General features: G+C 35.9%; 2 protein-coding genes across 2 annotated transcripts in view; one reads left to right on the plus strand and one right to left on the minus strand.

Moving 5' to 3' along the window:
• Positions 1-4,155: 4,155 nt before the first annotated feature.
• On the plus strand, positions 4,156-6,432 carry LOC126886201 (52 kDa repressor of the inhibitor of the protein kinase-like). Its single transcript, XM_050653060.1, has 3 exons — positions 4,156-4,775; positions 4,875-4,998; positions 6,352-6,432. Exons 1-3 carry the CDS (start codon positions 4,168-4,170, stop codon positions 6,430-6,432), a joined length of 813 nt encoding a protein of 270 aa, XP_050509017.1. The 5' UTR covers positions 4,156-4,167.
• An 8,256-nt stretch (positions 6,433-14,688) lies between these two features.
• LOC126886880 (zinc finger protein 91-like) overlaps positions 14,689-26,938 on the minus strand; it is a 74,831-nt gene continuing 62,581 nt past the window's right edge. The window contains exon 3 of the mRNA XM_050654019.1: positions 14,689-16,131. Within this exon, the coding sequence (XP_050509976.1) occupies positions 14,810-16,131 (1,322 nt within the window). The 3' untranslated portion in view covers positions 14,689-14,809. The remainder of the gene's footprint in view (positions 16,132-26,938) is intronic.

Consider the following 26,938-nt stretch of genomic DNA (forward strand, 5'->3'; position numbering starts at 1 on the left):
TCACCAGCGTTAGTCCCTTATGATCCTAATCAAAAAATTATTTTACAATGTGATGCATCTAAAAATGGTTTAGGTGTTTGTATGTTCCAGAAATATGATTCTATTTTAAAATTAGTAGCTTGTGCATCACGAAATATGAATGATAGTGAAATAAATTATAGTCAGACTGAGAAGGAACTATTGGCAATTTATTATGCTACTCAAAAATTTCACAATTTTATTTATAATTTTGATGTTGACGTTCAATCAGATCACAAACCTATAATCTCCATTATGAAGAAGCCAATTTCCAAAATTGGATCAGTTAGACTCCAACGTTTAAGGCTTAAACTTCTCAAGTACAGATTAAATGTATATTTTGTTCCTGGGAAAGACATACATTTTGCTGATATGCTATCTAGGTCCAGTTTAGATATAGAGAGACATGACCCAGAAATGTTTGAAATGGTCCACTCAGTGAGTAAACATTTACCTATGAGCCAGGAAAAGCAATCTGAGTTAAGACTAGCTACTAGCCAGGATGAGGCATTAGCAGTAATTTTTGATTTTTATTATAATGGGTGGCCAAAAGAAAAAAATGTTCCTCAAGTGTGTAAAAAGTACTATGGTATAAGAGATTCACTGTATTTTGAAGCTGGCATCGCATTTATTGATGACAAAATAATTATTCCGAAAAAACTTAGGCTTGACATGATAAAATTGCTTCACAAAGGCCATATAGGAGTCAGTAAAACTATAAACAAAGCCAGGAGTATATATTATTGGCCAGGACTTAATGATGATGTGACAAACTATATAAAAAAATGCAGGATATGTGAGAAATACAGACCAAATAATTTTAAAGAACCAATGATGCCTCATGACATTCCCAGACTAAGATTCAATAAAGTTGGTACAGACATTTTAGAGTATGGTTCAAAAGCATATTTAGTAATTGTAGACTATTTTTCGCATTGGTTGGACATTTCAATATTAAAAGATAAAACCTCCAGTTCAGTAATCAACTCATTTCAAGATACTTTTAGTAGATTTGGATATCCAGAAATTTTAATTGCAGATAATCTACCATTTACTTCGGTAAAATGTAAAAATTATTATAGAGAAAAAGACATTACAATTATGACATGCACTCCACATTACCACCAGAGTAATGGACTTGCAGAAAAAGCAGTCAATATAAGCAAACAAATTTTAAGAAAGAGTAATGAGGAAAATGTTGATTTTAGAGATTTGGTGATGGAATATAATAATACCTGCATAATAAATCTTGATGCATCTCCAGCTCAAATTTTACAGAGCAGGATCCTGAGAGGACAATTACCAACTACAGCTAATAAATTAGAACCTACAATCCAGAAACAAGTATATAAGAATTTATGCAAAGAAAAAGAGAAATTACAAGTACGTTATGATAAGACAGCACGAAGAAAACCAGTAGAGTTTAGAAAGGGAGATAGGGTAGTAATAAGAAGTTCAAAAGATAATTATTGGCGTAAAGCAATTGTGTTAGAAAAGGCCAATGAACCTAGATCATATTGGGTGAAAAAAGAAGATAACAATAAAATTATTAGACGGAATTCACACCAAATGAAACATTCATACACCACAACACTTGAAAAAGAACTCATTTTAGAACCCGAGTTGTACCCTGATATTCAGTCACAAAGTGTTCATAAAGATACCACTCACATTAACGTAAATGATAGTGTTAATAAAACCATTAGTTGCCCAAGCCCAAATGTAAAATCAGTACCTACATTGAGTCATAAAGTCAACCCAAATATTGAGACTTCTAACAGTTATAAGACGAGAGTTGGTCGTAATATAAAGACCCCTTATAGATATCGATCTTAGGGGGAAGGTGTTTAATATATATAGCTGTGTAACAGCGTAGCAAGGGGCTGCGTGCTAGACATGACATGGCTAACTTCAAGCCAGTCAACATGGTTGTCACTTGTATGATTTATTGTATGTAAGATGTTTAGTAAGTTTTATAAAAATATATAAGTTTACTCAATACTATGATTGTTTGACTCATAACCCATTAAATAAAGTAGTTTAAACAGAGGACAGGACAGACACATTTTATGCAATATGTTAATAATACTATAAAAGTATCCGAATTAAAAAAATATTCTTAAAAAGCACAAATAAAACAAACAACGATCACGCCACGCACGACAACGCCGGGCAAGGTGGCCAAGATGGCCGAAGTGAGGTCGTTCGTTGGTCGTTTTTAGTCACGTGATGCCATCGTGATGCCCTCTCTAAGCGCTATGCACAAATAAAAAATGAACGCAAAAGAAATAAATATAAATGCCTCTCTTCGGTTTTGTAATAATTTTTATTACATTTGTATGTTTACCTATATATTGTATAAAATGTTAATTGAACTTAGGAAACTCTTTAAGTTTTTACATTTGACATATTGCACTGTAGGCCTAAAATGTCACTTAGTTTGTTTGGTATGTTATAAGTAATGTTATATCTGTTACACGTATTTATTATTTGGCAACTTAAAACATAGGAACATTGGTAGTATGTTCACAGAATGTCTTATGGTAACATTCCAGGAATAATTTAAACAGATGTTCACCGAATGTTCCCTAAATGTCCAGGACATTCAAATATTGATAGAACTTTGGTAGTACATTCCTGGAATGTTTTGTGTTGTTAGGGTAATTGACCGCAACCAGCAACACTGAACTGTCATTTGCGTTTGAAGGTATGAGCAGCGTACGTACGAATGTCTAAAATATTTAACTAAAATTATTATTCTTTGGAATATTGAACTTAAATGATTGTTTTAGAAAATTTATATTATTGATAATAATAAATGTTTTTTATTATTTAATTAATATAATTCTAAAATTCTCAGTGTAATCGCGATTACGTTTTTCTTATTAAAATATTATACCTAAAATGTGGACGCTTATTCAAGATCGGGAAGTTCCGTGTTGGTGTCGTATTTTAGCTGTGCTACACAAATTTCAATTCTAGAGTTGATGTTATGGAATATCATTATTTTCGTTAACATTAACAAATATTTTGGCATATAATTAATATATTTCGGCAATTGATGAAATCCGATTGACATCATTAATTAGAATAAAGAATTAGATATTATTTTTATAGTAAACAAAAACAAAGAAAAATATCTGACAAGTAATGACATAAACGTGGCCATAATGAAAAGTCACATTCTAATGTTTTGACAGTGCTTTTACGCAGAAATTTTGACCTACGTAATCTTGCTTTTGTAGTAAAAATACTATAGGCAATATTTTTTAGTAGATTTTTGGTATATTTCAACATTTTGTTATGACTAAAATAAAGTTTGCTTTTTAATAGTATTTACCACATTTCTAAATTAATTTTCAGACATTTTGTTACAATTTCCCAATGTCATTACCGAAAATAAGATTCAGGACTTAGATGATGACAGCTAGTAGATGGACAGAGAAATGAAACTGGTAACTACCAGATCTAAATAAGGAAATCTTCATATAATTGGTTTGGAGAATTTTCAAAATGACCGACAAGTGGCCAAGGGCGCCCCCAGGGAGGGGCCAGGTGGGGCCATCGCCCCCCCTGAGAATTTGGCGAAAGCGTGTAAAAAATATTTAGCTCTCTCTTACTTTATATTATAAAATAAATTCCATATTAATCATAATCGCTCACGAGATATGCCAGTTTAAATGTATTTTTTCTCAATCCCTTATCCCTTCTGACTGAGACGCATATGTTTGGATGGAACCGCATCGTTTTCGGTACGCATGCCGAATGCACTGATGATGTCCGGTCTAGGCTTATCCAGTTGAGAAATTAAATAGGTGGGCTGAACGGCCGATCTGATACGTCTAGTAGTACGGTAGTGCTCACAATTTATATACTGTTATTCATAGAACTTATATTAACGTGTTAAAAGTGTTTTTTGTGCAACGTGTAAGTATTATATAATATACTTTATTTCTCACTTGACCTTAAATAAAATAGGCTTATTTTTACGAGGTAGTTATCTATTGTGTGTAAAGGTAAAAAATACTTTTTTATGAATTAAAATAACATCATTTGCGTCTATGAAGTACAATTACAATATTTATTTCAAAAATTGTGCTTGAAGTAATAACATTTTTTATAAGTAACATTTTAGAAATCGTTACGCAAATGTTACAAGGTGTCAGTGTAGATATTTTGAAGATATCAAAACACATTCAGAAGGTTACTGAGCTATTCAGTTCAGACCGACAAAATGGAGAAAAAGAGTTTGATAACATTATGGCAAATGTTGAAACAACAGCAAACAAGCTTGGAATCGAGCTCACATGTCCTCGTGTTGCTGCGAGACAGGTTCACAGACCAAATCACTCTACCCAGACTATCAACGAATACTATAGAAAGTCCATTTTCTTGCCTTATTTGGATTCTTTGGTTCAATCGTTGAAAGATAGGTTTTCAGATAGAAACAAACCATCATTTGAAATTTTCAATCTGCACCCTAAAATCATGAAAGATCTTTCTAAGGAAGATTTTGAAAAGTCTATTAACAATATAAACAGCACGTATTGTGAATTGTTAGACAACTTTAAGGAGCAATCAATTCTGTGGTTCGACCTTTGGAAAAACACGGAGATAGATGCCAAAGCCTTGGAAAAACTGAACTTAATAGAGGTTCTTGAGCATGAGCATGCCTGCTTTTTGCCGTCAGTAGCAAAAGCCATCCAAATAGCTCTTTGTCTGCCACCAACAACTTGCACCATCGAGCGATCATTCAGGTAACTAACTATAATTTTATTACGTTATATTCTTATCCATGTGTTTCAGTTCTTCTAAAACTTACATTACAATATAACAACCTCGATACTTTTTCACAGCACTCTCAAACGTGTGAAGACCTGGATAAGGAATACGATGTCGAACAATCGTCTAAGTGGGCTATGCCTGTTATCTGTACACAGAAGAAAAATAAAAGAAAATATAGAAAACTTCATGCAGAACGTAATTGATTTATTTGCGATGGACACCAGAAGAATTCAATTATTATTTAAGCAACATTTTACTGACACTAACCGTGTTGCGTTTAAAACAGCAAAACAATTTTTCTTGTATTTTTTGTTTCAATACCCTTTGCCCCCCCTGAGGAAATATCCTGTGGGCGCCCTTGCAAGTGGCCGATTTTGACAGGTAACCGTTAACACAGCTTTTACTGTATTTACATGGCCTAAACAGAATCTACTGATTTCTATTGATTTCTTGAAAGCATAAAACTACTGAAAGAGTCAAGAGTAAAAACTGACCTGGCAACCCTGTCTACCAAAGCTGATACAAAGATTTAAGGTTATCAAATCTACTGATAAAACAATGGACAATGGAGAAACCAGCTATTAAAAAAACGAATAAACAGGTTGTTAAATAAATCGAAAAATTCCAGCAAAATAAAATATAAAATAATAAGAAAAAAGTAAGGTTTTAAAGTAAATTCTTTTTCTTCTTCTGAAGTTGCCGCAAACGTGTCACACATCTAGAACTGTACCTAGGGTCGTGAGAGACAACTACCTAGTCGGCCAGAAAATCCATGGGCGTAAATTAGTTTAGTATTATAACGTTTTTAAGTCGTTGTAATTGTTGAAAAAACTGAACTGTGATATGTAGTTGTCACAACCCACATAACAATGATGTTCGTATCATGTTCTAAGCATATACTACCAACATTCGTCAGAGTATATTCTTTTTAGTATATGCGTAGTACAAGCATAGCATGTACCTTAAAAAACATTCTAAATTTCATGTTCTTTGCACATACTTTAAAGTATATTCTCGTACCGAATATACTGAGTACATTCGTGTACGTAGTAACTCGGAATATTCGTAAAAGTTTATTCTTAGAATGTACCTTTACCGAATATTCTTAGCACATACTTATAAGTACATTCTTAACACATACTTATAAGTAGATACTATTCTCAGAATATACTTTTACCGAATATTCTTAGCACATACTTATAAGTACATACTTAACACATACTTATAAGTAGATACTTTTAAAATATCTTAAAAATAATATATATGTATGTATAGGAAGAATAATGTTAGCCTATAGATTATCAACTTCGTTAAGAATAATTAATGAAATTTAAAAATTTATGTATGTAGGTACTATTAATTAAACTACCGAATTCATTATTTAAAATTGTTTTAATTGTATGGTAAAAATGTTTAAGAATTAATTGTATTAACGAAAAAGGAGAAATTGTCGTTTCGCTTTCATAACTGAAATGCATTTACTATTTTGATTAAGTTTATTGAGTATTCTTATGAAGAATTTTATTTTTACATGGAATTGACATTCAGGTAAGCTGTGTGGCTGAGCCAAAACCCACAACCGGCACAAACAAAGCGGAAACGACCGCTGCATACCTGCATAGGGGTTAGCGGGTAGGGGGTTGGGAACAAAGGAAAAATACAAAATATGAAAATAGTTACTGAATAGGCATTTGGCATTTGTGTCTACACTTAACACTAACAATGTCTATGCTGTGTTGTGAGGAAGACCAAGTATTTCAACCAGGAATAGGAACATGCATAATTAAACGTTTTATTTTGTTTGCTGTCAACTTACAAATAAAAAATTCATTTTGGTACTTCAATATTACTTAAATAGTAAGTATGTATATAGGTACATATAAGCAACATATAAATTTTAGTTATTTACATACATATGTTACATAATATTTATTTGGGTACGATAGGTATATGAATATGAATATATAAATTTATATATTCAGCATTTTTATTTTTATATGCACATAATAACTAAATATACCTACTTACCTATATAATATTGATATAACTAACTAAAATTTATATAATATTTTATATTTACTTTTTAAGTAATATTGTAGAATGTACTAACTACATTCTCATATGTAATATGTAAATTTAGTAGAAAGTAGAACCTAGGATGAGATTCGGTGATGCTGAAAACATGCTTCTGAGCAATATAGCACTTCCTTGTAATATTCTTCCCATATACTAAAAAGTACATTCTTCCTATATACTAAAAGATGTGAGGTAGTACATTCTAAGTATATAAATAGAAGGTTTATAGCACCTTCTTAGAATATCCTAAAAAGTATATTCTTGGTATATACTGAGAAGAAGTGCGGTAGTACATTCTAAGTATATACATAGAACGTTTAAGTACTGTAATGTAGTATATACTCAGTATGTGCTCTGCACATTCGCAATGGTAATTACGCATATTCTTAGTATATACTTTTTCTGAAAAGTATGTTCTATGAATCTACTAAGAACATGAAATTGTTATGTGGGAATAGTAATAACTCAGTTGCCCATATAACTAAACCCAGATAGCACAAGTACGTTTTATGGACATCCAATGGACGTACATCTGTGTACATTGGAACGTCCAATTGACGTCCCGCTAAGGTACAATGGACATCCGATGGACGTCCAACGAATGTCCAGAGTTCACAAAATTGGACGTCCATAGAACGTCCGCTACAAACGTACATTGTACGTTGTATTGGAGCTTTCAGTGTACACCTTATGTACATTCAATGTACGTCTTATGGACATTTGTAGAGCACTTTTCAGAAAGCAATCTAGTATCCATAATTTTGTGAATACATAGCAAAAAGCCTTTATAGGAAATAGTTCCTTATAATACTAAACTTATACTTAAAAATATTACACAAAAGACCTTTTTTATTTCTCTTTGCTATAACTTCATTATAATATATACCTTATTATAGGAACTAGGAACTTCATTAATGCACGACTGCACTTGCACGATAAACAGAAAACACAAATATATCACAGGATGTATTTTCATAAAGACGAGATTCAGATAATGACGCCTTAGGAAGCATGCACATTAAAAGAGGTTTAATCTCTGTTCTGTTTCTGTTCCAAACTATTTTTAGAGTCAGTACCGTTGTTGTATATTACAAGCAGGTTTGCCATTCTGTGAATTATCGTAAATAAACCCTCCTTCAGTATTCCACAACAATTAACAGCGATAATCTCCTAAAAGTACCTGCCTAATACTACCTTTCACGACCGATAGCGCGAAGAGCGACAACGTTGTCAAGAAGATTCTCATTTAGTTTCCCAGGCAACCAAACGACGTTTTTATAACGTAGATAACACGTCATAAAAATGACCAATTGACGTGTTTCTATGACGTAGTACTGACGTTGAAAATCACGTGTATTTGTCTCATCGATTTGACGTTATAATTGTGACGATTTTAAAACGTAATCGTATCTACGTTTTTTGACGTCGAGATGTTGACGATTTTCAAACGTTAAAAAGATGACGACCTTTATACGTCGGTAAAATCACGTCTTTATTACTTTCAAAAAGTGAACTCTTTCAGATGTTTCAAAATAGTATAAAAAATAGCTAACATGAAACCTATAGGCCTACCTATATACTATCACTTGTTTAAGATCGCTTGTGCGCTAGAAGCAACATTGATTCTGCATGATTGTACCAGCCCTCACATAGAATTTTCACTAGTAATATATACCTACTTACTGTGTCAAAACTGAAACAACATATATATCAAACTAATAAATAATTTATTAACAAATTATCCAGCATACTTAAAATCTTAATTTAACGCTGTCTTAATATCTTCATTTAACGCTTAATTAAAAACAAATAAACATAACCTCAAATAGTTGTCAAGAAGAATTACTGCATTAAACTAACTCACTGAGCAAAAACGCATAAAAATCTCTTAATTAACACGTTTCTTCAACTAAATATCTAAATGAAAAGTCTTATTTTATCACACAAGACACAACCGCGTAAACAATAAATGAGAAATTTTTTATGAACATTTTAGCGTTATACCTAAACGAAATTGTTTGGAGTCAATACAAACAAGCAAACTCCTCCCAATTTTGTGACGTCAGACTTAGGCTGTCTGAAATTAAAACGTTTTTTAAACGTAATCTTAACGTCATTAATCTTACGTATTTAAAATCACCTACAAAAGACGTCTATATGACGTAATGTTTAAACACGTGTTCAACCAAAAACTGACGTTTCCTCAACGTTATATGACGTCACTTGGTTGCCTGGGTGGTATTGGGACTTAATATAATAGTCGCGTTTTGTGTAAAATATCCATGGACCACAAATGGATGTCCAATGTACGTTGAAATCAAACGTCCAATGGACGTCCCGTAATGTACGTACATAGTACGTCCAGTTTTGGTCCATGGACGTTTGGACTTTAAATGTACGTTATATGGACGTACATCGGACGTTGTGTGCTATATGGGAAGGTATTACTTAACGTAACATCGTAATGTCTGTCGGGGTAGGGGTCGTTGGCCGAAACAACTGAAAGTCCACTCTGGCAACGTTATATACAGTGCATTTGTTTGTAATGACAACCAATGCGTTGAAAAATTGCTACTTGGGCTACGATTTCTCGGCCTATAAACTCTTACTCGACCATTGCTATATGACTGAAATACTTTTTCATCGGAAAATGCAACCCTAGACCAACAGTTCTCTTCGCGGTTTAAAAATTCATTATAAATTGCAACTCGTCTCCTCTTGTGAGCCAAAAAGGTTTCCTTGCAGCTGCACAATGTATCAGTCCACTTGCTTTAATTCTTCTACGTGCAGTGCAAATACTGCCCGGAAACGCTGTCTCTTCTCTAGCTTTTTGAGCTGTAGCAAAAGGAGATTCTCTCAAATAATCTACTAACATATAATCCTGTTGTAATTGAAGATCAAGACCCTGTTGAAGTTCATGAGCAGATTCCTGAGCTTGCCGTACAAGAAACTCAACCTGACAATACAGAGCAGGAAAACAACGAGTTACGTGATAACCTAGTAAGCGAAATGGCACGTGCGGTACAGGAGTTTAATGGAACAAACCCACTTAGCAGACCACCGCTACCACGAATAAACTCTTGTAAGAAACTAGGGGCGCTGTTACAAATTGTGAACACTGAAGTCCTACCCAATTATGTCGTAGAAGTCCACACATTAGAATATTTGCACATGCTAATCTACTGTGCAGCAACAGCAATTGCTAATGTAATGGGCGTTAAGATCAGAACACGACGGGGTACTAATAACGAAAGAACTGGTAACAGAATTGCGCCCTGGGAAAAAATACTGCTCGGAAAGATTGAATTACTACGTAAGGATATTGGTATAGTCACAGAATACCTACGAGGTGTAACAAGTAGAAAAGTCATCAGGAGAGCTGAAGAAATAATGCTGAGTACCGCAAGACACTCAAGATATGATCCAGAAGACAACACAGCCCATGAATGTCTGGATACATTAAAACAAAATCTCTCCGTTTATTCAGGGCGACTAAGGAGGTACAAAGTTAGTAACAACCGCAAAAGCGACAGTGGTCTTTTTGAGAGTGCTGAGAAGGCGTTCTATCGAAGACTCAATTGCACTGTAGAACGTGTCGATAATAGTGATGTTGATTATAGTTACTTTCGAATATTCATTACAAATCGTTACTTTTGTATAAAGTAATAATTTACAGTATTCGTTACTTTGATTATTATGATTACTTTTGTTAGTTTTGTATTTGAGTACCGGTAATCATATCGAGAATCGTATTTCTCAGTAGGTAGGTATTTTGTATAAAGTAATAATTTACAGTATTCGTTACTTTGATTACTATTATTACTTTTGTATTTGAGTACCGATAATCATATCGAGAATCGTATTTCTCAGTAGGTAGGTATTTTGTATAAAGTAATAATTTACAGTATTCGTTACTTTGATTACTATTATTACTTTTGTATTTAAGTACCGGTAATCATATCTAGAATCATATTTCTGAGTAGGTAGCTATTTTGTATAGGTATTCCGATATAACAACGACCTTCACGAAGTACGAAGTAATCAGAGTAATCAAAGTAGATACAATAGTCGTTACTCTCTCTGTTACGATTGGTACGAAGTAATCAGAGTAATCAAAGTAGATACAATAGTCGTTACTCTCTCTGTTACGATTGGTACGAAGTAATCAGAATAATCAAAGTAACGATTTGCCTCTCTGTATAGTAATCGTTACTTTCGGTATTCGTAAGTAACGAGTACTTTGTAACGAATAGTTACTTTTTCAACATCACTAGTCGACAAGACTTACCCAAGCCAAGAAGAAATTCATGAGTTTTGGGGAAATCAACTTTCCACACCAGCTGCCCTTAACAACAATGCTGGATGGATAGAAGATACGACACAGAACTGCCAGCACTACATTACTACCCTTTACGAACCCTTCACTACTGAAGAAGTCTCAAATATCATCAAATAGCTTCATAACTGGAAATGAGCGTCACAAAAAAAATAATAAAAAACGGGACTTTGACCCCTTATAACTACCTTCCTCCCCCACTCTGGGGATTTTACTTATTTATGTCATGGTCTACTTATACCCAAATTTTCGTGCACTATCTCAATCACGAACGTCGCAAAAAACCCTTATATTTTTTATATTTACTTCTACCCCCACCCCTTTGTCGGCCACGCAGCGTTGCGCCCCTAGAGATTTTACTTAGGTACGTCATGACCTACTTATTCACAAATGTTGGTGCACTATCTCCTGTATCTGGTGACCCCTTATAACTACCCTCGGCCCCCCACTCTGGTTTCCGGCCGTTGGTGAAAGTCATGTACACAACTAATTCAACATATTCCCGTATAGTTTTTCCATATTACTTATCACGCACAAAATCCGCTCCCAGCTCTTTGACTATAAACTGCTTGAAGAAAAATTCACATTTGTACGGTTTTTCTCCAGTGTGCGCTCTCAAATGTCTTTTCACCTCACTTGTTTCACTAAACTGTTTGAAACAAATCTCGCACTTGTAAGACGTTTCTCGCGTGCACTCTCAAATGTTTCTTCAAATCACATGCTGTCACTCATTTTCACACTTGTGAGGAAAACAAATTTTAAAAGCCGATCCCACCCAACGAAATAATTTCAAATGACACAACTTTAAAAAGATTTTACAGGCCAAAATAAAGTTTTAATTTTTCACTGAGGAAATTAGTCTTTTCGTTTAAAATGCAATTGGAACAGAGCAGGGGCCTCTGAGGCCTGAGCTAAGCTGGGGCCCAAGACCATAACATAAAAATTTTAATTATTACTTAGGAAATTAGGTATTTTGACGTAATGAAACCGTTTAATTTCTTCTTTCATTGCTTGTATTTGACTTGTATGTCTCTATAAAGCATTTTCTTGTCTTGCTGTTATATTAATGGTACGTGCAAAATTATTTAGCTCTTAAAACAAGGTGATTTCAAAATTTTTTTTCTTTGGTCAACTAAAATAGCAATATGTAGGTACAAGAAACTTCAGTCATGGAATGCATTCAAATGCGTTTTCAAGGGGACTTTTTCCTGACCCCCTTCCACTGGGAGGTAAACACTTCAGGCCCCCATATCACGTTTGCCCCGGGGCCCCCAACGTCGTACTTACGGTCCTGTTCCAGTTTAATCGAATTTAAAATGATAGCGTTTGATTTTTTTATTAATAATAATAATAATAATAATACTTTATTCATCCTTGTCAAAGTAAAGAATATAGACATTTAAAAAACACTACCTATACAATATAAATATACACATAAACATAAAAACAACATATCTAAGACATAAATTCCGAGACACTTTAAAAACATGACTCAATGAGATGTCTTCAATTTATTCTTAAATATTCTATCATCATCTGCCTCACTTTTTAATTTGGATGGGAGCTGATTTAAAAACCTTACGCCGCTATAATCAGGGCTTAAAAATGATTGTAAGAGAAAATAGTTTGATGTAGATACTATTATTATTCCTAGGGATTTACAATTTGTCCACATAAACGTTGTTCAACTAAAATGTATTTGAAAATGATCGACGAGGAAATACGTCAAAAAAATAATAAGCCTTGATTATTAATTCAAGAATAATATAAATACTTTTTTGAAGTATTGTCTTAATAACCTGTTGAAATGTTTTCCCTTTTAAATTGCCAGGTAATTAAAAAATATTTTCAAGAAAAGAAAACATTGATGTTATAAATAATACTATTAGTTATATCGCCCTACCAAAAAAAAAAGGAAAGAAAAAATGCCGACATTTTATAGAATAATTTATTGCAAAACACTCTTATTTTTTAAAATTGGTAAATTTTGACATTTTCTTCTATAGGCTCCTTTGAGCATTTTTAAAACTAATTTTCTATTTAAGTCTCGTAGCCTAATATAAGTGTGAGTTTTAGCGAAGTAAAGGACAACTTCGTAAGGCACTGATGTGGTTGTTATTTGTGACATTGTTTTATCAGCTAATTTGTAAAAAAATGTTCTCCTCTTTAGATAAAGAGTTACCATGCATTTTATGAAACTCGGTCTCCAATTTCAGACCAACTTCCCACAAATCATCATTTGGATATAAAAGAGAACCGCTAGAGGCAGCTTGTATCCTGTCAGGGGCTCTATTCATGTCCATACCTGCAGTAGGGTTTTCCAACGAGTATTTATTTTTAAATTTGTATGCTACAAATCCTGCTATATATTTCAGTGATTTCTGACTCCACTTTTTCTTTCACCTCTAAATCTGGGATTAGCTGCCCCATTTCGTTATCGATAAATTCTTCTTGCAAATAATCTGGTTCTACAAAAGAATTTGTCACAATTTCTCTTTCCGCATATTCTTTTGTTTCGAGCGGCTCGTCAATTTTTGCAAGGTTCAACAACATTTTCTGCGTCAAGCAAACTTCTGATTCTGGATCAGATGTTACGCCCTGAGAGTCCTTGAGAATATCCAACAAATACTCCTCATTAGGATCTGTTGTATTTCGATTTTCTGTGAAAATTGCTGCCGAATTTTTGTCTAGAATGTACCATCGAAATCTGTACCGAAAGTTGAGAAGAGGGCGATCATTACTAGCACCCATGCCTCGAATATACGCAAAAAAGTTCTCAAGAACATCTTGGTTCAGCCTGGAAGTTAATATAAAATATTCTACATCGTAACTGCTCTTTAAATAATCGTACATTTGAGACATTGATCTACTTGCAAGTAAAATTCCTTTTTGAAACGGAATCATTTTCTTGTGCCTGTCGACTCTCATAGACCAAATGAATACCATCATTTGATCCAGTAGGTTCCGTTGGCTGTTAATATCTGTACCGGAAGCATTCCTTCCTGGACAGTTTCCTACAAAATATATTCTCCACTCAGTAAAACTATTATATAATGTGTGAAGAATTTCACAAATGCAAGTAAAAATGCATCTCCAAGTCAAGTGGCAAGTGTGTGGGTCCTCGAAGCTGACGTCGTGCGCGAAACGGACGGAATTAGGCGCCAATGTCGGCATGCCGTGTGTACTTGTATCGTGGTTTCATATGCCCTACTTGAGAAAATTGCTTACAACATTGCCATCAGATGTTGTTTCAAAGAATTTATTTGGAAAAACTGCTTGAAACAAAATTTACACTGTGAGGTTTTCGCCAATGTGCACTCTCAAAGGTTTTTTTAAAAACAATACAATAGCTTGACTAAATTGTTTAAAATAATTGATGGATTCGACCGTTACTTGATGGAAGTTCATTTTATCTAACAATAAAACACTGAAAACTTTTGTTTTCAATACTTCCACACTTCCACAAAATTTACTACAAATTAATGTCACTACACTGCGACTACACAATGAGAACGTATGTTTGTTTTGCAGTCTGGTAATTGTTACATCTAGAAAGATTATGGTATACTTTTATTGGTTAAGTATATTTAAACCTCACTTGTTAGGTTTTTCTCCGGTATGCACTTTCAAATGTGTTGTCAAATTACTTGATTGACGAAACTGTTTAAAACAAATCTCACACTTGTAAGGTTTTTCACCGGTGTGCAGTCTCAAATGACTTTTGAGAGTTCCTGCTTCACTAAATTGCTTGAAACAAATTTCACACTTATGAAGTTTTTCTCCAGTGTGTGTTCTCCTATGTGTTTTCAATGCACATGCTTCAGTAAACTGCTTAAAACAAATTTCACACTTGTACGGTTTTTCTCCAGTGTGCACTCTCAAATGTCTTTTCACCTCACTTGTTTGACTAAACTCTTTGAAACAAATCTCGCACTTGTAAGGCGTTTCTCCAGTGTGCATTCTCAAATGTCTTTTCAAATCACATGCTGCTACAAACTGCTTAAAACAAATTTCACACTTGTAAGGTTTCTCTCCCGTGTGCGTTCTTAAATGAATTTTCAAAACATCTGTTCGAGTAAACTGCTTAGAACAAATTTCACACTTGTAAGGTTTTTCCCCTGTGTGCCCTCTGAAATGTAGTTCCAAATGTACTTTCTGAGGAAACTGCTTAAAACAAATTTCACACTTGTAAGGATTTTCTCCAGTGTGCAATCTTAAATGAGTTTTCAAATTACGTATTACTGTAAACTGCTTTAAACAAATTTCGCACTTAGGTTTTTCCCCAGTATGTACTATCATATGTTCTTTCAAATGATTTGATTGGGAAAATTGCTTGAAACAAACTTCACATTTATAAGGTGTTTCTCCGGTGTGCAATCTCATATGTCGTTTCAAAGCGTTTTCATGAGAAAAACACTTAGAACAAATTTCACACTTGTACAGTGTTTCTCCAGTGTGAGATTTCATATGTTTTTTCATATGTACTACTTGAGAAAACTGTTTACAACACAGTTCACATTTATATGGTTTTTCTCCAGAGTGTACCATCAGATGTTGTTTCAGAGAATTTGCTTGGGAAAACTGCTTAAAACAAATTTGACATTTATAAGGCTTTTCTCCAGTGTGCACTCTCAAGTGTTTTTTCAAACCTTCTGTTCGAGTAAACTGCTTAAAACAAATTTCACACTCGTTAAGTTTTCCTCCAGGGTGCGATCTCCTATTTTGTTTCATATTAGATGCTTGACAAAATTGCTTCAAACTAATTTCCTGATTGGAAGGACTTTGTCCAGTCCTAACTTTTATATTTTTATTGAATATTTTTGCTTCAGAGTGTACATTCTTACAGCTTCTTTTTTGAGATGAATGTGTAGGTAAAGTTTCCATAGTTTCTATGTTATTGTCCTCCTGAGAAAAACCTAAAATACAAACCACATATTATCAACATTTTACTAGAAAGGAAAAATATGTCATAAATAATTTATTAGAAATTTTACTTTAGTGTTTAACTTAATTGTAAAAATGGATAAAATACATTCAAAAATTCATGATAATTCTCATAGAAAACGAAGTCCCGCCAGAGGAGTCCCATAGGAAATGTTTCGCAATCCTTTCTTGAATTTTATGAGAGATTTTCGTTGGTCCGATAAACAACATTTGACAGTAACTGAATTTGTGAGAAGAGGAGCCCAAATTTGGAGACATATGAGCGAAAAAGACTATATTTTATTCCTTTTTGTAAATTTTAAAATCAGTTAGTGTTGTTTAATATTATCAAAATTTAACCCTCACTCACAAGTTGTACGTACAACTTCAGTGAAAAACTGAGTTTATTTTATTATGTACAGTTTATGTGCTACATTATTAAACTCGATTGTTATTATTATAGGTCTGGATCCCGCGTATAAAAAAAAGTTGATTAATAGCAAGCTGAAAATTTGTTAATAGCTTAAGGGCTAGTCGGACAAACTTTGATATATGGGAACACTGGAACAGGGGAAGTTTTAATTGTGGAACAGGTTAAAAATTTGGAACGGTCAGACCACGAAAACGGCACATGTATTTTGCCCGACAGAACAGACTTAAACTCTCCGAACAGAGATTAAACTTTCATGCAAAAATCAGACTGCTATTTATCACCAAATGGGCGTTTTAATGAGTGGAACATGTAAAATATGTCAAATGACAGGAATTATGACAGGTGATAAATAGCAGTCTATTTTTGCATGAGAGTTTAATCTCTGTTCGTAGAGTTTAAGTCTGTTCTGTCGGACAAAATAAATGTGCAGTTTTCGCGGTCTGACCGTTCCAAATTTTTAAACTGCTCCACAATTAAAACTGCCCCTGTTACAGTGTTCCCATATATCAAAGTTTATCCAACTAGACACCCTTAAGCTATTAACAAATTTTCAGCTTGCTATTAATCAACTTTTTTTTCATACGCGGGATCCAGACCTATTATTATCCAGATTTAACCATACGGCTCACACTCCCTCTAAGGGGAAAATTGACTCATCCCAGATACCTACGGTATCAAAAGGATTGAGCTCTGTTGGGGCTCTTTCCGTGTTATCGAGCGCTAGGTGACTTGTTATGCAGGTGTATCTCCCAAAAATTTTCGTACAGATCTGACCGTCGAGAGTAGTAAAGCTTTCAACATGGTCCTATAAAGATGTTCATTCAGACCCAGCTTTTTTATGGTTTCTAGGAGGTTCTTCGGAATGACTCCAGTAGTAGAGATTATAATAGGTATTGTCTGGGTACTTTGCATTCTCCATTGTCTTCGTATTTGAATTTCCAGATCTCCGTACTTGGCGATCTTTTCAGTAAATTTAGTACGTAGATTATTGTTGTTACGAATCGCCATTATCTATCTATATTATATAGAGTCTCAATATCTATTCGCGGTGTGCAAGTACTTGGAAGGGATACGCGAAACGATCGTGCGCGAATAGCGGAGAAATATTGCAACTTTCTTAAATAATTCATATTGTCAACTGAAATTGTCAAATTGACGTACATTTCATACCTATTGTCATTTAAGAAGAAAAATTATATATTACTTCACAATATTGATATGATATGCAATTATTATATAAAGGCAAATTTAATTAATTGTATTTTGCTTGCAATACTGCGTTTTAATAACTAATTTTATTTACTACATACAATTGTTTACGTTTGAATGACACAACCTTTTTTTTGGATTGAGGTGGAACGCTCTTAGCAGACTAGGGAAGGTGTCCCTAGTACTGTTGGACTCGGACAGGAGAGGAGAACACGCTAGGGCCCACAGACCAGAGTAGGTCCATGCGTCCCGCGTGCCCCCCATAACCAGCCGCCTACCAACTAAAACCACCCCCTCTTCCGACCCGGAATATCCCTGGACGTGTTCATTAGTGAACGATACATGGGGATATCCCGCGCAGTCTATGTAAGTAGGGCTAAAGGAGAAGATTGGCATAAGCCCTTCTATACTATTCTCGCCTTCCTAGAAACGGAGAGGCGGATAGGGGGGGAGGTCTTTGAGGATAAACTCATAAAAAGAAAGGACAGGCTCGCCTACCTAAGATCAGCAGACGGACAGTGGAGGTCTTTGGATAGTGATCTGAATAGTAGTATAGTATTAGCTATGCTATTCTCGCCTGTCTGAAAATGACACGCGGATAGGGGGAGTTTACGACTGAAGGTGGGTATTACTTAATTGATAATCGGCTCAGTGAGCCTACCTACAAATGGTAGAAAGAACATAATTGATTAAGGTGTAGGGAGACTTAAAGATGAATATAAATAAGTAGGCCTTGTAAAAAATTTAGGGTAATGTGCCTGTGAATGTTTATATCTGTTGTGGGAGTTTTTTTCCTATTTTTTGTCTTTTTTCTGTTTTTTTAATTTTTTTTTTACTACTTTTTTTTTTTATTTTTTTTATTTTTTTTAAATTTTTTTATCAACTACGTGTAGCCAATCTCACCCATCTTGTTCCGCTCGTTCTAGAACTGCTCTGCGCTTTACAATACCCGTGACTACGTCTATAATAAATTCAAAATTGGACTTATTCTCGACCGCGACGTTAATTATGTTATTGGGGCCTATATCGCCGAATCTGTTCCTGAGCCTGGCCTGCTCGCAAGCGAAGACGCTACACCGGAAAACGCAGTGTTCTGCGTCTTCCCTCGGGAGAGATTAAATGTCCAGCAAACGACGGCAATGTTGCCAGATTCCTTTTAGCGGGAATTTTAAAATTTTATAGCAGTTTGGTTTTAAATTTGACAGTTCTGTTTTCTTAAGTCAAAAATCTTAACCTTACTTTTACAAGTGATTAGGATTATTATTATTATTTTATTTACATGTAATTTGAAACAATAAATATTGAGCTGTGTCATAATTTCAAATTTCATTATGTTGCAGTCTTTTCCAGTTGATAAAATTGCAATTCAAAAACTTTTAGGTAGGTACGTGTAACTTCCACTTTATTATTTATTTTTTAAGTGTTAAGGCTGATTTTGATATCAAAAATTTAGATTTCAAAGATAGTTTTATGTAGGTAGATACTAATAGAGTAATACTAGATAATAGATTGGATACAAAGTAAGCTGTAAGTAGTATAACTGCCCATGTAATCACCTGTTATGTTGTTTTTTTAGATTTGCACTGTATGGATGGCACAGGAAGAATACAAGACTACAAGAACATCTTATTATGAATGTATATGTATGTGATCCTCAAAAAATTATTTTACAAAACAAGATAGAGAAAGAGCTTTAAAATCCCAAGGATCCTGCAAAATGTTTATTTGGTGTACTAGTCGAATAATAGTATCTAAAAATATTGAAACTATTTTAAAACACATTACGGGCATGAGGATGATATAGAGCACTTACATAAATACCAAAATCAGATAAATATCTCTTCAAAGTTTATTTTGAGACTTTCTTCAAAAATGTAAGTAAAATATTTGCATATCGACGGCGGAAAGGCAGGACTTCGTAACTGAAAAAATTTTATAACATGAGTTACTTCAGTTTTCGCTTTAGAATAAGTGTATCGGCATCTATTAAACAGCGATTACAGCTGGGAAAGTTTCCGGAAGGCTTTCCCAGCTCTAAAAGCTGTTTAATAGGTGCTGATACACTTATTCTAAAGCGAAAACTGAAGTAACTCATTTTATACAAATTTTTCAGTTATGAGGTCCTGCCTTTCCGCCGTCGATATACACAATATAATTTAAAACAAGAATGTTACCACTAAACCACTTTTTTAAATATTACTCATGAATATTTACTACAGTTTACAATTTCAAACTAGTGTGTTTGATTCTCCTATACCTATATTTTACTTTTTTAGTAAACTTCAGACTGTTCAGGATAGCATAATAGCATAGGAGGCGAATTAAAAAGAATTGATTTACTTACAAGAAAAGATATCACAAACATTAAACTCTCTTATGGCATTGATTTGAAAGATGGGTATATGTACAATGATGATGCAACCAGTGTTTATTTTTGGGTTGAATGCTTACAGACTCATGTCCAATATTATTTTACAAACAACAGGGCATACTAATGGATATTCATTCTGTCTTATTTTTGTCTTATTTTCCTTAATACTGTGCCAAAAGAAAATGTTAATTAAGTTTGGTAAATCCTTTATCGCAATCGATGGAACTCATGGGCTCAATTCCTATGACTTTGAACTTATGACAGTATTAGTAAAAGATGAATTTGGGAATGGATTTTGTACTGCTTTCTTATTTTCAAATAGAAAAGATACCTACTTTAATTTACCAATTTTTTTAAATACATGTCTGTGTTGGTATTATATGTATAGTCAAATGTTTTCATATCAGGCATAAGCGACACCTTTTACAATGCCTCGTCAAATGTAATGGGTATTGCTCCTAATAGACTGTTAAGTGCCTGGCACATAGATAGGGCATGGTAAGTAAATCTCAATAAAATATCTGATTCTGAAAAAAATCCTATTATGTATACAAGATGTATTAATGATGGTTTAGAGAGTATTAATAGCTTTTTGGGTAGACTTCTAAGTGATGTAGATACATACAATTTTAGTAAGTATTTCCAGTAGAACTACTGCAATAACATCCAACAATGGGCCTGTTGTTATAGGAAGGGGTTGTGGAATTAATACCAATATGACCATTCAAAATTTTCATAAAATTTTGGATAAAAGGGTATCCATTAGTTGTTATCAGTTAATTTTAAAACTTGGCACTCATGGAGAGCTATACCATAATATATAATAGGTATATCTCATAATATTACATCTCATATTGTTCACTACAGTAGTAATGAGTGAGCCTGCATACACAGAACCATAATAATATATTATAGTTCGTGTATGCAGGCTCACTCATTACAATAGTGAGCAATATGAGATATAACATATTATAGTATAAGTCTCTGTGCATGACCAGATTAACATGTTTGGTGCCCATCTCAAACAAGCTCCACTTGGCTGGTACCACATACTTAAATCATTTATTTAGTTACACAGTACTACTCACATAACTTATGTGTCGTCAGTACCTTCCGTAAAACCTTCGTCACGTAAAGCCATACGTCATGGCCACTGAATGTGTTAAAGCTTGTTAATGTAGGAGAGTTATACTAAAATACATATATATTATATTGCCTTAAATAGAAAAAATATCTTTTATAACATTTTATAACATTTCATAACATTTTAACATATTACATTATGTAAACCATATATGATGATGTTAACACTATTTACGGTGTGCTAGTTTCAAAATACTCGGTAGGATGCACTGAAGATGTTCTGTTTAGAACGAAAACGTTCTGCATTCGATGACATTTTATAGTTTTTAAATAAACGATTTTATACCAGAATACATCTCGAAGTTTTTACTTCTGTATTGGTTTTTTAAACTATGGTATACAGCCAACTATTGGGATTTTCCCATTGATTTTTTTTTTTTTTTATTTTTTTTTTTTTTTTTTTTTTTTTTTTTTTTTTTTTTTTTTTTTTAAATATCTTATTTAAATTGTATCCATGTAAGTTTTGATTTAATGAAATAAACCTTTTAATCAAAAAAGTGTTGTTTACTTGTGTACACCCAGCAATATCCTGATCATAGATAAATAATATAGTATTACCGGATCCTGATATGCAGACGCCAATAGGGCTTTTCATCGATTGTCATTTGTTTCGAGCTTCTGTCATGAGTTACATAATATTAATGTATCTACGTCATACGTCTTTGGTTTGTATCATTGGTATATACCAATAACGTACTACGTAGATACATTAATATTATGTGACACATGACAGAAGCTCGAAACAAATGACTGTGAATTAAATGCCCTATTGAATAGGGCTTTTCATCGATTGTCATTTGTTTCGAGCTTCGGTCAAGTGTCACATAATATTAATATATCTACGTCATACGTCTTTGGTTTGTATCATGGGCAATATCAATAACATATGACATAGATGTATTAATATTAGACAACACATGACAGAAGCTCGAAACAAATGACTGAGTGAAAAGCCCTATATCGTGTAAATACAAGTCATAAAGATGTCTTTCTACGGTTAAAATTTCACAGCCTAAAGACATCATTTATGTAACTTCTTAAGCCGTCACAAAATGACTGCAATAAGAAAATAGAATTTATTAACTCTCCTCGCCCCCAGGCAAAGTAAAGGTGCTAGGACTAAGAATGTTTTTTTCAATTTTTTTTATTTTGCGGCTTTAGCGCTTAGCTATTTAGCCAGATACATGATGAGAATTAATACTATTATAATACATATTAAAACTAATTCAAATTACTAGTAATTTTATTAATATTCTGAATAATTATGTAACCACTTAATACTAAAATAAAAAAGTGTCCATCTATACTATCCCAACACATTTTCACCTTTGAAATCGTAAATTTCCATTCCCATTAAAAAATAATTTGTACTGTATATTTCTTTTGAGCTTCATTTTTTTTCAAAATACTGCAACATAAGTTTTAAATTATGACACAGTAAAATACTTGTTTCAATATTTACATGTAAATAAAATAATCCTAATTACTTGTAAAAGTAAGGTTATAAATTTAAGAATACAGAACTCTCTTTTAAAACCAAAGTGGCATTATATTATTAGGCTAATTTTAAAATTCCCGCTAAAAGGAAAAAGGTAAATCTGGCAACAGTGCCGTCGTTTGCTGGACATTTAATCTCTCCCGTCTTCCCTCACGTGGCAGGTCCGGCACAGGTCATCGTTTGCCTTACCGATTCTGTAAGTGAACGCCCGGAAGGACCCGTGCCCGGTTAAAAATTGGGTGAAATAAAAATTAACCCGCTTAAACTTGCAAGCGTACCACGTCCCCACATTCGGTATAAGCTGCTTGGTCCATTGGGCTTTACTTATTTCCGCCTCCCATTCTACCTGCCAGTCCATGAGTAGCCGCTCTCTGGCAGCCGCTCTTACTTCCGGTAAGTGGCCGTTTTGTTGCTCATATAGAGATTTTCTTTCCCTGGCTAGCAGGTAGATAGGAGGGGCGCCCGCTATCACTTGTAGGGCCGTGGTAGACGTAGTCTTGTAGGCACTGACTACGTTCAACAGAGGTTTCCTCTGCGCCTTATTTAACAATTCTCTGTACTTCTTGTGCCGTAGAGCCTCGACCCAGACCGGGGCTCCGTAGAGAAGGGTGGACTGTATAGTGTTGAGGTACAGTCTTCTTTTGACACTACCTGGCCCTCCGATATTTGGTGTTATTCTTCGGAGGGCTGCGGTTTGTGCCTCGGCTTTCCTTACCACTCTCGTTAGGTGTTTGGAGAACCCAAGTCCACGTTCGAGGTCTATACCCAGGTATTTGGCGCAGAAGGAAGGTTTGACCTCGTTGTTTCCAAAATGGAACAGCAGGTCTGGTCCGTTTCTAGGTTTCTTTAGAATCACCACCTCTGTCTTTGCGCTTGCAAGTTCAAGATCATTCTCGATCATCCAAGCGTTCACCCTGCTGAAACATCCTTGAGCAATCTCAACTAACTCCCAGTGACAGTCGTGGCTGACGAAGATGGCAAGATCGTCCGCGTAAGCCACAGCCTCACAGTAGCGCCCGTGCCACAGATTCAGTACGCCGTTGTATAGTATATTCCAGAGGGTCGGTCCGAGGACTGACCCCTGGGGAACGCCGGCAGTGAGCTTGGTATTATTGTTTTTATTAATTATTAGGGACCTGTTAGACAGATAGCTCTTGACTATGTTGACCAAATAATCCGACAAATTGAGGGCCTCCATCCTATTTATGATGTGCCCCCAATTTGCCGAATTAAATGCGTTTTTGACATCAAACATGATCAGCGCGGCCCATCTCCTCCCCGTGCCCTTGACTCCCTCGACTATATGCCTGACAGCATCTACCGCCGATTTCGCCTTCCTGAAGCCATATTGCCTGTCGGAGATGGCATTCACTGCGTCTAGCTCCGCTTGTAGGCGGTTTTTAACTATGTTTTCGTAAAGTTTGCCTAAGCAATCAAGAAGGCAAATCGGTCGATAGGAGCTGGCTTCTTCCGGATTTTTTCCGGGTTTCGGTATTAGAGTAAGGCGTGCTCCTTTCAGGTCATCAGGGAAGATCTGGGACGTGAGAAGCTGGGACAATGCCGATCTCATTAACTCAGGTTGGGCCGTCGTCACGATTTTTATGGCCTCCGGTGGCACACAATCCGGTCCCGGCGACCTCCCTGTCTATCGATTCTACAGCCCTAGCAAGTTCCATGGGGCTGACAGCTTCCGGGCGCTCACATATGGCGGGCACAAACAGTACGTCAGGCCTGGGGAAAAGGATTTTAGCAATGTCACTCTTCCTTACATCTGTAAGTCTGTATGGGGTTTCGACTTTAAGGGTTTTGGAGACAATCCTGTAAGCCTCACCCCATATATCATCCTCAAGCGCATCGCACAGGTTGGTCCAGCACGTACGTTTGGACCTCCTGATGGTTCTATTGAGGTTCTTTTTGGCGTTTTTGTACGCGTCCCTGGACTGCAGGGTTCTGTCCCTCTGTGCGATGCGCCTCAGTCTGAAACATTGCACGCGGTCGTTTTGAACATCCTCGTTCCACCAATACGGTACCGTATACGATACCTGGTTACTGTTTGTGCTCGCCCTATGCGCACGTATTATGGCACTTCTAAGACTAGAAAAGTCGTTGACCTCCCTTTGGAGTTCACCGATCCTCTCAGTAAACATCGTCCTATTGAAGGCCACAACCTTTCTGCCGCCACCGCTAATCCCCTTGGTACCGATCTCATAGGAGATGTATTTGTGGTATGTATACAGATTGTCGTCTAAGACATCCCAATTCGTTATCTTGCTGGCGTACCTATTAGATACTAGCGTGACGTCGATATGGGTTCGTGAGTCTCCTCTTTTGAAAGTATGTTTACCGTTATTCACGGCTAATACATCGACAGAGGAGATCCACTCATTCCATATCTCTCCTCTACCATCGTTCCTTGGGGACCCCCATAGAACGGATTTAGCATTGATATCTCCGGCAATGATAAAGTTCCTTTCTCCCAGGGCTGCTTCCACAACACCATCCACCTTATCACGGTAGATCGCCATGTTGACGTTAGGAGAGATGTAGCAGGCTATAATAGCCACATCAACCAAGTTGATTTTTACTACTCCCTCCTTTCTTGTAAGTTTATTGATACAGATGTTTCTATTAATAAGGTGGATAGCGACATCGCAGAGCGTATCCGATATCCAGCCGAACTTCCTAGCAATATTTCTATTCGGCTCTGGAATAATTACCAGATCCGCCCCGATGTCCAGGGCTTTCGCATAAACCAAATCGTGTGCCGTCTTGGCTCTCCCGACATTTACTTGGAGGGCTCTGAGTGGCTTCTTGACGTTGGATGTCATCGCGAAGAACAGTAAATATCCGTCCCGACAAGTGCAGGGACAAAGCAGGGTGGGCGCTAATCATTATTGTCATCATCCATCGCGGTGATGTCGATGACATTTTCCTCTGGAGCAGAGGACGTTTGTTTAGGAGGTGTGCTGTTCGCGTCTTCTTCTCTTTGTCTAGGGGGCGAGGACTTGGATTTCAAAATGTCCTCCAAAAATGTTCCGTGGGACCTACCTTGAGGGTCCGTTATTTCTTCGCTGCTGAAAATTCCCCCATTGAAGACCTCGTCGTCCATCCTCTCTCTGTCGATATCGGTATGGACCGAGGCTGGGTTTGATACCCCACTAGTAGACGCCTTTTCCTCTTCCTTGAGGCTTTCGTTATAACGGTGAGGAGGAATGTATGGGGAAGGAGCCCCGGGCATCCTGTTCTGTTCCGCCAACCTCACCCTTTGAAGGGCTTCCTTGAAGGCGGGACATTTGCCACTGCCATGTCTATGTGGCTGATTACAAGTTACACAGAACTCCTCCCCCTCACATGCCTACATGGCATGGCCTGCCTTTCCGCATTTGAGGCAGAGCCCCGTGCGGTCAGGTCCGTTGCATTTGTTTGCGTCGTGAGAGAAGCTCCAGCACTTCTGGCACCTCCTCACGTTGTATCTTCTCTCTAACTCGCATCTGGCCAGTCCAATCTTCAGATGTCCAATATCCAGAAGCTTTCTCGCCGCCTGGGAGCTGAGCACCAAGGTGGCAGCCTTTGTATCATTTCTCATGGGCCGAATTTGTTTTATAACAAAATTCGGGTCCCATGTTCCTAGTTCCTGCCGGATCGCCGACTTTATTTGGGCCTCATCCGTGTTGGCTGTCATCACTCTGACGTGAACGACAGCTTGCCTTTCGGTGCCCACGAGTTTTGCCGTGAGCCCGCTATCCTTACCCATGATCACACTTTTAATCGCAGTGGCTGCTTCCTGGTTCTTATCCAAAGTAATGAGTAGCCCTCCATCCTTGGTACTCCGAAGGCTTTGTATAGCCCCCTTAGCCTCTGTGCTGCCTACCGCCTTCTCCACTCCCTCTAGGAGCTGGGAATAGGTCGCATCTTTTTTAGTCACGATAAAACCATACGTCGGCCGTTCCCGACGAGTGGCCGTAGTATGGACTGTAACCTTTGATACCTCGGTCTTGTGGAAAATTATCTCGGCCATTTTCCTCAACTCAGCAACCGGCAGGTAGCTAACATGATGGATAGCCACCAAGTCGCCAGCCTTGGTTTCGTTCTTGACTCGCATTAGGGCGTGCCACAGCTGCTCCGGTTGACTGCGCAACTTAATGA

Source organism: Diabrotica virgifera, chromosome 6, assembly GCF_917563875.1.
Source record: "Diabrotica virgifera virgifera chromosome 6, PGI_DIABVI_V3a".
In the NCBI taxonomy this organism is placed as follows: domain Eukaryota; kingdom Metazoa; phylum Arthropoda; class Insecta; order Coleoptera; family Chrysomelidae; genus Diabrotica; species Diabrotica virgifera.

What these genes read in the sequence shown, in the direction of transcription:
- LOC126886201 (XM_050653060.1), top strand. Translation starts at nt 4,168, where the DNA reads ATGTTACAAGGTGTCAGTGTAGATATTTTGAAGATATCAAAACACATT. An exon ending in ACCATCGAGCGATCATTCAG is followed by an intron (nt 4,776 to 4,874) that starts GTAACTAACTAT and finishes ACTTTTTCACAG; the next exon opens with CACTCTCAAACGTGTGAAGA. An exon ending in TAGAAAACTTCATGCAGAAC is followed by an intron (nt 4,999 to 6,351) that starts GTAATTGATTTA and finishes ATTGACATTCAG; the next exon opens with GTAAGCTGTGTGGCTGAGCC.